Below are 14,175 nucleotides of genomic sequence, written 5' to 3'. Positions count from 1 at the left end.
TTTTTTTTTCTTTTGTGTTACTATGTCCATTTATTTCGAGAATAGATAGAAGACTCGACAGCTATACTTCCATTTCATATTTAAAAAATATTAAACATGTCTTTGAAAATTTAATTCCTCGATTAGTCCAAAGCTAAAACAATTTACAACTTAATTGGGAATATTATATATATACATATATATATATATATATATAGTTTAAAAACTTGAATAAAATAATTAAAAAAACTCAGAATTTGTTTTAAAAAATATTGTGAAAACTCAAGCTAAAATTTAGTAGTATTTAAACTCAAATGAAATGGAAAATTCACTGAAGAGTGTAGTTATCCGTTTAAGAATAAAAATTGCACCGACTACTTTTTTTGATATTTATATTTTTTATTTTACCATTTATATTGTGAAATAAGTAAAGATTTGCATGTCTGATTTTGTCCTATAAATAGTTTTCAAATGTTATGACCTTTTTCTTCACCAACAGCTGAGACACATGAATTGTACACTACACTCACTTCTCCTGCTCCTACTTGGAGTGGTGATTCTCACCACTCCAGTCTTTGCTTCCTTCAAGCCACGCTTCTTCTACGAACCTCCTCCAACTCACAAACCACCACCACCACCACCACCACCCCACCACCCTCCACCTCAGTATCAACCACCTCATCACAACCCTCCACACCACCATCCGCCACCGGAATACCAACCTCCTCATGAGAAACCACCACCAGAATACCAACCACCTTATGAGAAACCGCCACCAGAATACCAACCTCCTCATGAGAAACCACCACCGGAATATCAGCCTCCCCATGAGAAGCCACCACCGGAATACCAACCTCCACACGAGAAGCCACCACCCGAATATCAACCTCCACATGAAAAACCACCACCCGAATACCAACCTCCTCATGAGAAACCACCACCAGAATACCGGCCTCCTCATGAAAAGCCTCCACCGGAGTACCAACCTCCTCACGAGAAACCACCACCTGAGTACCAGCCTCCTCATGAGAAGCCGCCGCCGGAATACCAACCTCCTCATGAGAAACCACCCCCAGAATATGAACCTCCTCATGAAAAACCCCCACCAGAACACGAACCTCCTTATGAAAAGCCACCACCAGTGTATGAACCCCCTTATGAAAAACCACCACCGAAACACGAACCTCCTTATGAGAAGCCACCACCGGTGTATGAACCCCCTTACGAGAAACCACCACCGGTTTATGAACCCCCTTATGAGAAACCACCACCGGTGTATGAACCCCCTTATGAGAAATCACCACCGGTGTATGAACCCCCTTATGAGAAGCCACCTCCAATAGTGTACCCACCCCCACTGTACCACCCTCCATACGAGAAACCTCCGGTTTACGAGCCACCTCCATTGGAGAAGCCACCGATCTACAATCCCCCACCTTATGGCCACTATCCACCATCCAAGAAAAACTAATAACCACTGCCCAACATCACATGTTTTGGTCTACTCAAACGTTAGACCTGTCTCGTTTGTCGTATAAAGTTTTTTGTTTGCGTTTAGGAAGCACTTTTAATATGTGAAGTACGTACAATCTCTCTTTTCTGCATGCACTGTTTCTTCAGAATAAAGGCTCTATGTGCCTCTTTGTAATGTATAACTTCAGTTTCCCTTTCCATAAATAAATATTGTAATGTCAATTATCAGTGCTTTAATCTGTGCCTGTGTTCAAATCTTTCAGAAACATAAAACATGATTTTGTTCTATACTTTATTAACTACGTAATCACGGGTAAAGTAGCAACAATGATTAAAATTGCATGGCCTGCATATTCATATTTGAAATATTTGACATCAATTACAAACAGATAAATAAGTGTGTGTTCTTGGTTGGCAGCAGAATCAAGTTCAGACTGATTTGGTTTTCAACATAATTTTCTTGCTTGATTTTTATTTAAACATGACTTTGGAAACATCTGATGCTGTAAGAGAATTCGTTTCGTGCAACCTTAATGGGAGATGCTTATGTATCATCTGATTTAATTAAATATTAAAATTAATCTTATCGTATAAATAACTGCAATCAATTTTAATACGTATATGTTAGATATAATAACAAGTTAAAAATAATTTTATAATTATTAACAATGTTATCTAGTGAAAACATGTGCGAGTATAATAATAAAATTATTATTATAAAATAAATATAAATAATTTGTATAATAGAAAATAAATTTTATTTTTATTTATTTTTTATGTAATTTTGTTATATATATATATATATATATATATATATATATATATATATATATATATATATATATATATATATATATAAAGGATTCTACATTAGTAGTTGAGGAGTCCTAGAATATTTTGTTCAATCATAATTTCATTTTTTTTTTTATTGTAAATTCTATCTTCACTTATTTTTCTTACGATTTTGTTATCAATTTTGATAAGGATAAGTTAGAAAGAGTGATTCTCTCAACTTATTTTATCACATATATTAAAATTTAGTTATGTTTAAATGTCTTGCTCTAAGTTTCTAAGTTTTGAGTAGTTTCGGTGCTTGAAATTTTGAAAATTTTTCCTTTAAGATAAACATTGCAAGTAAATGGAGTTCCCATAATACTCCAAGATATATTACCCAATTGTAGAAGTAATATGATTATATGACCAATAAATGTTAATTTTATGAAGGTATGATGAATTGGTCGGAATTGATATGTTTGACTTGTTTGTGTTATATTGAGTATTGTGGATGATTTTAATTTTTTTCATTTAAGTCAAATTGGTTTAGTTTGATGTTGTTTTGACCGGTATATATCATCTTTAACATGAGAAAATAAGAGAACAACTCACTTTGGGCAAATTTGATAAATTTGACCTTTTGGGTTTCTTAATTATATAGATTGGTAAGGGATAGTCATATTCTCACTAAGCCAAATTTACTTTTTGAACATTCAAATAGCTTGGATTTCATAGCTCATTGGGCAAGGCAAAAACTTGTTGGACAAGCCTTTAAATTAGACTATTGATGATTCGGTTTGTTGGACAAATCAATGGAGCGAAATTATCTCACGAAATAATCAAAAAGTTCAAGTAACATTAACGAATGGGGTCAAAATAGACTAAATTAGCCTGTTTTGCTACCCCTACTTACTATATATATATATATATATATATATATATATATATATATATAAAGATTTTACATTATATATTAAAATTAGTGTATCTCAATTTTTTATATTTTTTTATTTATAATATTTTTATTTTGTATTTCTATACAATGATACAACTTTTTTATAAAAAGGATAGCATTAATATATATTCCTTATCTAACCTCCTATGCCATCTCTCTATGTTCATTTCTCATTTTTTTTTCACAAATAAATCTTGTCTTTATAAGTGAATAAACTCTACATTTTTTTCTCCTAATTATACAAAGCAAATTTATATTTAATGTGTAATAAATGGAGAAAAGAAGAGAAATACATGTTATTGAATGAAGAAAAATGTTACAATAGTTTTATAAAAACATTTAAAAATACTTGTTAATCTTTAAAATATAAATAAATAATTATATTGTAAAAAATAACCTAAAAAATTAACCGAAAATAAAAAAAAGTCATCTTTATATATAATTATAAATATTAATAGTACTGATTTTATAAAATAAAATAAAATAAAAAGTCTCACACCGCATATACGTTTTATAAAATTAAAGAAAATAGAAATCTCGCCCATAAATTTGAAATCTAAGTTCTTACACAATTTTTATTTGACTTATTTCTATATAACTAATTACAACTAATTTTGTTAATATTAAAAAAATATTGTTTGAAGTTAAAGTGAAATTCTTGTGAGCAGAAACATAAAAAGTAACTTTAAACGAATAAGTTAAGAATTCAAAGCTGGTTTTTTTTATCTTGAAAGTGTCAATTAATTAGCGTTGTTTTTTAGTATTTTGTAACAGAAACAACTCATTATTAGAGGGTTAATAACTTCAAATGTATTGAAATGTTAGATGTTATTGAGTGAAAGAACAGAGATTAAAAAACTATAATAGTGACAGAAGTAATTAATATATATATATATATATATATATATATATAAGTATTTTTTTATAAGGTGAAATGTATATGGTGAGGTGACAGGTCGAATTCGATGGATGCGTGGATCCTTTCGTGCAAGACGACAACAAAGCTAAAATGAAAAATAGATTTTCTTTTTAAAAAAATTGAGAGAAAATAAAATGAAAAAGAAGGAAAGAAAAAGTGAAAACAAGATTAATAATGAGAGTTATGTTATACATACGCGTAAATTTCCACTGCAGATGCTTATGTGTTTTTTTTTAAATATAATTATTTGAAACAACTCTTCAATATTTGACTTAATATTTGGAGTTGTTTATTTTTTTTTAAATGTTTCACAAATATTCAGAATTTTTATTGAAATAAATTTGTGTATAAATTTTTTAATCCAATACGACTATATATTATATTTTTAAAGAATATATTCAATATTTTTTACCCTTCATTTCTAATTTTGGACTCGTCTTAAATTAAGTATTGAAGAATAGGGTAACAAAATATATTGAACCGCCGAACTTACTTATCCCAACTTTATTTTTCGAGCCAAAATTTAATTTTTTTTTACTGAATTTTTAAAAGGAAAATAATGTTTTGACAAATTTTTTTTTGACAAAGTTGACAAAAGTACTATAAATGGAATTAAAATAGATTATCATTTTATTTTTTAATCAAAATAAAATAATAAAATAATACTTTTTTACTTAAATTAGTAATTTGTCAAAAAGTTTGTTAAAAAACTTTGTTAACCAATCACTTCCCTTTTTAAAATGGGTTAACCGACCGATTTTTTACGAGAGTATATTAATTTTGTTACTTTATTATTTAAATAATTACATTGTTCGTTTAATGAAATGTTAAAACAAATACTTATGTGATCATTGTTTCGAAACCGAAATGTTAACTTTTATATTTAATTTCTATCTTTCACAGTCACCAAGACTCGTGGATCTTTCTTAATTTGTGTTAATTTTTCTATCAAATCAAATTAATTCTTTTAATTAGTTACCCACACAAAGAAACAAAATCATTAGCTTTCTAATCAATACTAGTACTTACTTAATTTGCATTAGTGAGAGAATTGACTATGTAGATTCTTATTATTAATTATTATTATTATTTTTATTACTAATTAATAATAAAAGAACAAGTAAATTATTTAGGTGAATAAATATAAATCTGGAACAAGGCGAGATTCAAGGGTGCCGTAAAAGAAAAATAGTTGAAAAGTGTGACTTAACCATTTTTCCGCTTGAATTTGCAGCGGTGGAAAGTATCCGTTCAGATCTTACTGTGCAACAGATTCAGATGAAAGCAAAAGAGTTACAGCAACAGTAGTTATAAATAAATTCAAATATTCGTCTCTGTTTAAATTTTTTGTACTAATTTTCTCAGAAAGAAGTTGCACACCAAAACCAACACACCGAGAACAAAGTGATAAAAGCAAAGCGAAATCGGTGTTGAGTTCGGTGGTGTCACAAATCCAAACGTAAGAGAGAAGATTCCAAAGATAATTGTTCCTTCTTTTTCACCATTGTTTCTCTCCTCCAAGAACTCCATCACTACCACCACCGTTGCCGCAACCTCAGATTTCGGTTCCCAGTAACCACTCCGAGTGTTGTTTTTCCTCTTAAAACCCACTCTCTTTGCCAGATCTTGCTTCCAGATTCAGGTGCGCTTCTCCTTCTCCCCTTTTCTGTTGTCTTTTGCGGTTTTTAGAAGTAGTGTAACATACATTATTCTGCCACTTGCTGTTATTTAATTTTCCTCTGTTGTTCCCTGAAATTGGGGAAAACGACACATGGTTACTTAATCGTGGAGTATTTTGGGGGTATTTCTTGGTTGCTTATACGTTGCTTGCGGTGGTTATAAGGAGAAAATTAGCACGTGATTTTCTTGCTTATGGTTTATTTTTATTTTATTTTATTTTATTTTTTCTAGAATTAGGATGAGGGAGTGAAACGTCTTTATAATCGGAGGATTCAAGTTGACAGACTCTTGAAATTCTGGGGTTCTATGCAAGAGGAAAGAATTAAGCTGATAACTGATGTCACCGATTGTTTAGATTGTGACAAAATGTATCCACGTCATTTAAAACAATATATGAAGTTGTTTGAACTGTTATCTCATTAGGTACGCATACGATTAGTGTAGTTCTAGTATTAATGAAGTACGACTAATACATGGAGAAGTTCATGAGATTAGTAATGTAGATATGACTCAGAAAACAATAACAGTTTTGATATTCGAATTCTGCCCATAGAGTTGAAGCTTGCTAAGGTCTTAGCTTGTTACCTGTAAACACACTGTAAGACGAACCTGAAAGTTTAATGTTTCCCCCATCAGAGAAGCTGGAGAGACAACATTGTAGACGAGGAAGTGAAAGCAATGAATAACTGCTGGAGAGACAACGAATATATGACTAGATAGTCAGATGAGATTTTGAAAGCATTAAATAAAAATGGTGTCGTTCACACAGACTGATGGTGAGATGGTCAGAATGCAGCATGGCCAAGGAGGAAGGGACACTGATGGAAAAAGATGCTGCATACAAATAATCATACACTTCGAGTCCTAAACTCTCCAAATTATTAAATCAGAGACAACATTTGCAAGCGTCAAGCATAAAGAATTTTAGAGCTTCAAAAACCTTGAAAACAGCTTGTGGTTTGAAGGTAAGACATCTCAATTGTGGGGAAGTGTAGTTAACATGGATGAAATAAACCTTGAAAACTAAATATGGCTTCAAAGAGCAATAACAGAGCTATTCACATCGCTAGAACAGGGAAACTACTCATGAAATGGAATGTTGCATAATCAAACTGATGTAAATGGGCAGCTAGGTTTGTATGTGAGACTAAGAAAATGTTAAATGAGTTGAGTACAACACTTTGGTCCCTATACTTTTAAGAACAAAGGAAACATTCATAATTGTGCTAATTAAGTCACACCAGGAGACTATGGGAAAATATTACTAAGAATAGATTAGGATGAACACATGAACTCTAGAGAATCAATTTGGTTTTATGCTAGGAAGGCAAATAACAGAAGCAATTTATCATTTACAGCGGCTGATGGAAAGATAATTAGCAAAGAAACTAACATGGTTTTTCTTGACTTGGAAAGAGCTTATGATTGAGTGTCAAGAGAACTGTTGTAGAATATTTTGTACAAGAAAGTTGTGTGCTCATATTTGGACTGTATAAGACATGTATGTGGGGGTAACTAGTGTGAAAACAAAAAGAGCTGAGATTATGGTTTTTCCAATAGGAATAGACTACACCATGACTAAGGCTAAAGTCCTTACTTGTTTAATCTAATCATGGATGCGCTTAATAGGGACACACAAAGACCTATTCCTCATTGCATGGTTTGTGCGGATGATATAGTGTTGGTTGAAGAATCAAAGGAAGAACTCTCAACTTAAACATAGGAAACAAATGGTGCCTGCTTAAGTAGGAGTAAGGTATATGCATTACAATTTTAGCAAATGACAAGTAGAAGTGATGTGTAAGTAAAAGTGCGAGAAGATATCATACCGCATCTTTTTAAGTATTTGGTATCAAAACTACAAAGCAATGGAAAATTTAATGAGGATGTCGTAATAGGAGACAAGTGGGATAGCTAAAGAGGAGAAAGACATCGAGGGTTATTTGTGATCTCAAAGTACCTACCGAACACAAAGACAATATTTATCATATTTATCGTATTGCTGTTGATTTGACTAGAGTTTATGGTTGTGGATGTTGGACTTTGAAGGGACAACTAGAGAAAAAGTCAGAGGGGTAGAAATGAAAATGTTAAGAGGGATGTGTGATTATTGAGAAGAGAGATTGGTTCAATACCGACAAAGAAAAAATAACGTAAAATCAATTAAGGTGGTTTGGAGTCTATTAAGAAGAGTAGAATGTACATGTACAACGAAGGCCTCAAAAGGCACTAGTATGAGGAGTAGATTGTATGAGTTTTAGACTAGTAAGAGAAAAGTAAGATCAATAACAAGAAGACATATTTGGAAAAGTGCTTTAGAGGAATCTCATGGTAAATAAATAACAAAATCAATTAAGGTGGTTTGGTTGAAGTCTATTGAGAGAAAATCGAATGTACATGTACAACCAAGGCCCCCCCACAATGCACAAGTAACAGTAGATTGTATATTTTTTGTCCTGGGAAGAGAAAAGGGAGATCAAGAAGGGATATTTGGGGAAGTGCTCAAGAGGAATCTCACGGTAAATAACATCGTTGAAATTTTTGTCTATATTCAACATAAATGAGTGTTCTGTAGTATCTTAAGACACTTGAAGAATGCTCCAAGAAAGTTTTTTTTTTTTTTTTTCAAGAAAAAAGTGTCAACAGTCAAAGCCCAATTTTGAGTTCTATACTAGGGGGGTCACAAGTTTTTCTTTATTTTTGTATCAATTATTTCCTATTTATGCCTTGATTTGATTTTGTAATAAATCTGTTCAGAATCAGATTTGAATAAAATTATGATCTGATTGTGGATGATAGGCTATTTGTTATTTCTTCATTACAACAGATTTGGTTTCCTATTTATGTAAGGTTATTCTATTGGCGGTGGAGGGATATTGCATCTGAAGTCTAATCTTTTTGTCTCAGCATGGTGTATGTTCCTCTTTTTTTGGAAACGTTTTCTGGTTCCGTTCTGTAACACGTTTAGCTGGTTCTTTGTACTTTCTACAGGGCCTGTTTTCTTATAACAAGTATCTTTGCTCTTTACATGGGGGATGCGTGCCCTGCTAACTAGTGAAGAAGAAAGGCTCTTGTGTGTAGTTTTATGACCATACAATCAGAAAAGCTTGGATATAATGGGGATCAGTACACGCAGGTCTAATCTTCAAGGATGACCAACTTTATTTATGTTGTTTGTCATTATAAGAAATTTCAAATGTGCAAGTTTACATCAGAAACTCAGTTCAATTGACATTTGCATCTTGCTGAATGCAGTTCTACCAATAGGAAACCAAGTGATAGTATGAGACTTATTGTGACAACTTTTGTTGGAATAGTTTTTGGATTCTTTATTGGAGTGTCATTTCCGGCATTGAATGCAAAGGTGCAAACTTTTAGTACCTTACTGTTAGGCACACCTTGTGCTTGAGCATTTGATGGTTAAATATGAACGTTGTTGAACTGAATAATTGAACTCTAATGGCTCATTAACTATTTGCAGTTGAATCTCCCATCCAGCCTGCTTCCTGTCATTGACATTTCTTACATTCGAGAGAAATATGCAGTTGGCAATGCACCTGCTTCTGTGAAAAATAATAATGGCGATTCATCACAACAGCAGTTATTAAATGATACGTTGAAGGTACACAGCTCATGTCAGCCTTGTTAAGGACATTAAAATTGCTGGATGCAAGAAAGTTAATATCTGCATAACTTCTTTCATTGAGAATGAAAAAGATGTAATTGAATAATATAGTTGGAACAGGTTTCAAAATCTCTTCAAAGTTTCATGCACATTATTTGTTGAATGAAGGATGGCATAGAAAGTGTAAGGAGTAAGTGGGCAAGAAGAATGAAGCTAATTATATCAGTTAATGTCAGTTTACCATTATAAATATTTGAGGTCTTTAGAATCATGCTTTAAGGGGTTGTAGTGGATAGGCTCTCCAGATGAAGTAGATGGAAACTTGAGTTTCCCAGTATTCCGTAATGTAAATTTTCCTTTCAGTCATGCAACAGACTGCTGAGCCTAAAATGAATCATTATGCATTCTTGAGTAAATTTGTTAATTCATAAATTATTTAACTCAAGTTAACATATGCTTGGAAAAGCTCTTTCGCTCTCTGTTTCTCCCTCTCTTTTTCACACCCACAAACTATTTTACCATCAACAATCTAGGGAAGTTGAAATGTGAAAAGTCAAATTCCGTACTAGAAGAAACAATGTGCTTTTATTAATTGATAAACATCGATTCAAATGCAAGGAAGAGAGTAGGAAATTACTGCTGTGGCGATGTTACAAAATTGGAAAAATTAAATAAGATCAAACACAAAACAATAAGAGGTGCAGAAAGGCTACATGATTCATTTGTTAATGGCTCTTGGGTATGATTTTGGATTATACAATATTGGGAAACTGGTTTATTAAAGTCTAATGATTGCTGCAAATTTCATGATTCTGTTTTGCAGATATGGGTTCCATCAAATCCAAGAGGTGCTGAAAGATTACCTCCTGAGATTATTGAAGCTGAGACAGACTTTTATTTGCGTAGATTGTGGGGCCAGCCCAGTGAGGTGTGTACCCTAAAATAATTTTTTTACTATTTTTATTTTTCATTCTTTCTTCGGGAGCATCAGGGGGTTAAAACATAGAAAACACGTTCTTGTTAATTAAGGTCCTGTTACCATTGTTAATAAACTTGTTACTGAAGACTTCATGCGTGTTTGATTTCCCTTTGGATTCTCTAGAATCATGTTGAGATACATCTCATATGTTTGGTTTTATGTTTGAGAAAATTATAATGGTTTAGAATTGATTATGAGTTGAAACAACTTTGGATAGTTTTTCAGTTGCATAGAAAAATTATACTGAGTTTTAATACTAACTAGTTTTTATAATAAAAACATCCAAACATAAATTAGGCCACTTCAAAAATCAATTTTGACAGAAATCAATTATGGAAAATAAATTTTGTCAATGTGCATCCAAACCCAAACTTATATGTTGTGACCAGATTCTTTGTTTTGATGAAGGAAAATAGATGAAACTCCTAAATTTCAAGATTGAGATAATTTGGGAAAGAATGTGTCTAGAAAACTTATGTTGCTTGCCACATGTGCATTTTTCTTCTAGCTTGATTTTTTTATGTTTGTTATTTGGCCCGTCTGTAAAATTTTGGACTAGAGAGGACCCTGATGCTTTTATTGCGATATATCATACTGAGCATTGGATTAAGTTGCTGTTTTCAGGATTTAACTTTAAAGCCAAAGTACCTTGTAACTTTCACTGTCGGTTATAATCAGAGATATAATATTGATGCAAATGTGAAAAAGGTAACTGTTAGTTTTTTTTCCTCTTTCTGATGATTAAGCTTGTGTATGTATCTTTAAAGTAGTTTCGTTACTTGGATCAGTTCTCAGAGAACTTTACAATAGTTCTATTTCATTATGATGGCCAAACAACTGAATGGGATGAGTTTGAGTGGTCAAAACGGGCAATTCATGTGAGTGTTCGCAAACAGACTAAATGGTAAGAATCCACCGTTCTCAATCATAATAAGTATTGGATGCCAATTGCCAAATCTTCAAAGCTACTTTTACCATTATTATTGTTTGCCTAGCTAAAACCAAGTGTTCTGGTAATGCAAATATTAATTACGTCATGATATTTTAATCATTAATTGTTTTCCCTTCTAGGTGGTATGCCAAACGGTTTCTGCATCCAGACATTGTGGCACCATATGACTATATTTTTATATGGGATGAAGACCTGGGTGTTGAACATTTTAATGCAGAGGAGTGAGTACTTAATATATGATATAATACACATTTTAATTTTTTATATCCGTGTAAAGTGTTACAACATCATCTGATTACTTGTTTATTTTTCTAAAAAAATTGTCTTTAAGTCAGTAATCATCTTATCTCTGAAATGTGCTAATATGTGATTATATTGTTAGTGTGTATAAATATAATTGATTATGTCTTTAATAGATTATTCTATACATGTAACACCTAGCTGTTAGGGATTCTCAATTACTCCATGTAAATAGGAAATCTCCTATAATCCTTCCCCCTTTATTGAATATTAATGTAAAGATATTCTGCAGTGCCTATTTAAGAAAAGGGTGTTGCAGAATCAAAGACAAGTCATTCTGAAATACAATCTTGAATATTGGATTGAAGTATGTTTTCACATACCGTGATATTGTGACATATATGACAGTGTTTGAAATTTCTGCAATTGATAATGAATCAAAACCAAATACATGTACTTTTATATACTCGAGGTTTTAACTTTATTTTACTCATGAAGTTTGATATGCTCTAATTTCATTCGCAGATACTTAAAACTCGTGAAGAAGCATGGATTGGAAATATCGCAGCCTGGTTTGGAACCTAATAAAGGGTTGACATGGCAAATGACAAAGAGAAGAGGTGATCGTGAAGTTCACAAGTAAGAGAGGACTCCAGTGCTAGATTTCTTCTGGTACATGTTATGTATATGAATGTATAATAAGTTACCGTTTACCTTTTGCTATTTCAACTAGAGAAACGGAAGAGAAACCAGGATGGTGTAGTGATCCCCATCTGCCTCCATGTGCAGCGTAAGTATCAATTACAGTATTCTTGTTGTATTATCTATTCATACTAAACGGTATCTAATGTTGTTGTTACCCATGCAGGTTTGTTGAGATTATGGCTCCAGTTTTTTCACGTGATGCATGGCGTTGTGTGTGGCATATGATTCAGGTTAAATGTTTACTCTTTTTATTCTTTTTTGCAAATATCCATTGGCCAGTTGTTCAATGTCTGTTTAAGCGCTCTTTAATTATGAGTGCACCATTATGGGCATTTCAGAATGATTTGGTCCACGGGTGGGGCCTGGATTTTGCTCTCAGAAAATGTGTTGAGGTAAGTCTGCTGTCTCATCAATTTATCAAAATTTGATTTTCTTTAATTGCAATTGCTATTATATAAAAACCCTAAACATTAAACAAATATCTCTTATTGTCATGTAGCCTGCACATGAGAAGATTGGCGTTGTTGATTCTCAGTGGATTATTCATCAAAGTGTTCCCTCACTAGGGAATCAGGTAATTTGTTTTCCATGATTATTAATGCTAGTCCCATTAGTTGCACTCTTATTGCCAATGTAAGATATGCATGTTTTTCTGTGTTTTTTTTTTTTTTTTAGGGAGAATCAGAATCTGGGAAGGCACCATGGCAAGGGGTATGTTATATATACCCATTTCATACAGTTTTATATCTCTCTCATATCTATATAATGTTTTGCTTGCATACTTGCTGAACATTATACTTGTTATCTTAACGCAAATTCTTCGATTACTAAGTAGTAATATGCCTTTTGATGAATCATGTCCATGGTGTTGGTGGCAGGTGAGGGAGAGGTGTAAAAAGGAGTGGACAATGTTCCAGAGTCGGTTGGCAAATGCAGAAGATGCATATTACAAGGCCGTGGGAGTAGATATGTTCAATTCAACTACTCCTTAACGACAGAACCTGACTGGTACACACAGCCATCACCATTGTTGAGTTCGATTTTGCATGATATATAGTGTTTTCTTTAAGTTTGGAAGTTACTTGCACTTGTAACTCAGAGTCCTAAACAACAGTTCAACGTGGGATTCCAGTGTAGAAAGTTAGAGAATTAGATAATATAGGTAAATGAAACTTACTGTAAGTAGTGTATTTGATTATATAATATTCTTTGTTTTAGGAACCTTTGCTTGCAGGGAATACGAATGCAATACCGTGTAAAGGTATACACAATTTGGATGTGATAAGGGAAGCCCTTTACGTAGTTGAAACGGTAAATAAGTTAGAAAATTTATTTGTCAAAATTATAAGTTAAATAGGAAGGAAAGTAATAAAATGAGAAGAGATGGAAAGTATAGAATGTTAAAAAAATGCACCTGAGAATATGTTATGTTTAATGGATACAGATAAAGTATAAAATCAATTAAGTAAATAAACTTTTATCTATTATGTTTTCTAAGAATATGTAATTTATTTCTTTTATGCTATAGTTTTAATGAAAAAATGAGGTAGTAAATCTGAAAACGTGTCTGATTATTATTGATTGTCAATGTGATTTCTTTTATACCATTAACTAATAAGAAATAATGCTAAATATAACTTACAAACTTATACATGTAATATAAGTTACCAAATTTATCATATATGTTAATGTTAATTTTAATTTGTAATTACTAGTTAGATAACTGTTTAAAAAATTTGTATTCAGATTAAATTAAGAAACAGTTCCCTATACATATACTCATGGCAACTTAGAGTAGAACTTTTCTCAGACTTAATAGTCAAAAGAAAATTCTTAATTTTTCTTTGCAAATCACTATTTAAAATCTGATATTTCTGTTTCAGTTATCTCGTAT

At 32.0% G+C, this 14,175-nt stretch overlaps 2 protein-coding genes across 3 annotated transcripts; both read left to right on the top strand.

The window, feature by feature from the left end:
• The first annotated feature begins 487 nt into the window (after nucleotides 1-487).
• Nucleotides 488-1,583, top strand: LOC114174898 (early nodulin-75-like). Its single transcript, XM_028059632.1, has one exon. It carries the CDS (start codon nucleotides 488-490, stop codon nucleotides 1,448-1,450), a length of 963 nt encoding a protein of 320 aa, XP_027915433.1. The 3' UTR covers nucleotides 1,451-1,583.
• Nucleotides 1,584-5,308: 3,725 nt separating this feature from the next.
• LOC114179962 lies at nucleotides 5,309-13,597 on the top strand. 2 transcript variants are annotated; one of them, XM_028066481.1, is made up of 16 exons: nucleotides 5,309-5,742; nucleotides 6,417-6,745; nucleotides 8,772-8,916; nucleotides 9,036-9,144; nucleotides 9,262-9,402; nucleotides 10,229-10,333; nucleotides 11,009-11,092; nucleotides 11,173-11,288; nucleotides 11,456-11,557; nucleotides 12,102-12,215; nucleotides 12,310-12,366; nucleotides 12,445-12,511; nucleotides 12,620-12,673; nucleotides 12,781-12,855; nucleotides 12,957-12,992; nucleotides 13,160-13,597. In XM_028066481.1, exons 3-16 carry the CDS (start codon nucleotides 8,897-8,899, stop codon nucleotides 13,271-13,273), a joined length of 1,194 nt encoding a protein of 397 aa, XP_027922282.1. In that variant the 5' UTR covers nucleotides 5,309-5,742; nucleotides 6,417-6,745; nucleotides 8,772-8,896; the 3' UTR covers nucleotides 13,274-13,597. The 2 variants fall into 2 exon arrangements, with proteins under 2 accessions (XP_027922282.1, XP_027922281.1); XM_028066480.1 differs by lacking the exon at nucleotides 6,417-6,745.
• Nucleotides 13,598-14,175: the final 578 nt, after the last annotated feature.

The sequence above is a fragment of the Vigna unguiculata genome, chromosome 3, assembly GCF_004118075.2.
Source record: "Vigna unguiculata cultivar IT97K-499-35 chromosome 3, ASM411807v1, whole genome shotgun sequence".
NCBI lineage: Eukaryota > Viridiplantae > Streptophyta > Magnoliopsida > Fabales > Fabaceae > Vigna > Vigna unguiculata.
Note: the sequence above shows the minus strand (reverse complement) of the source record. Positions and strands in the feature narration are given on the sequence as shown.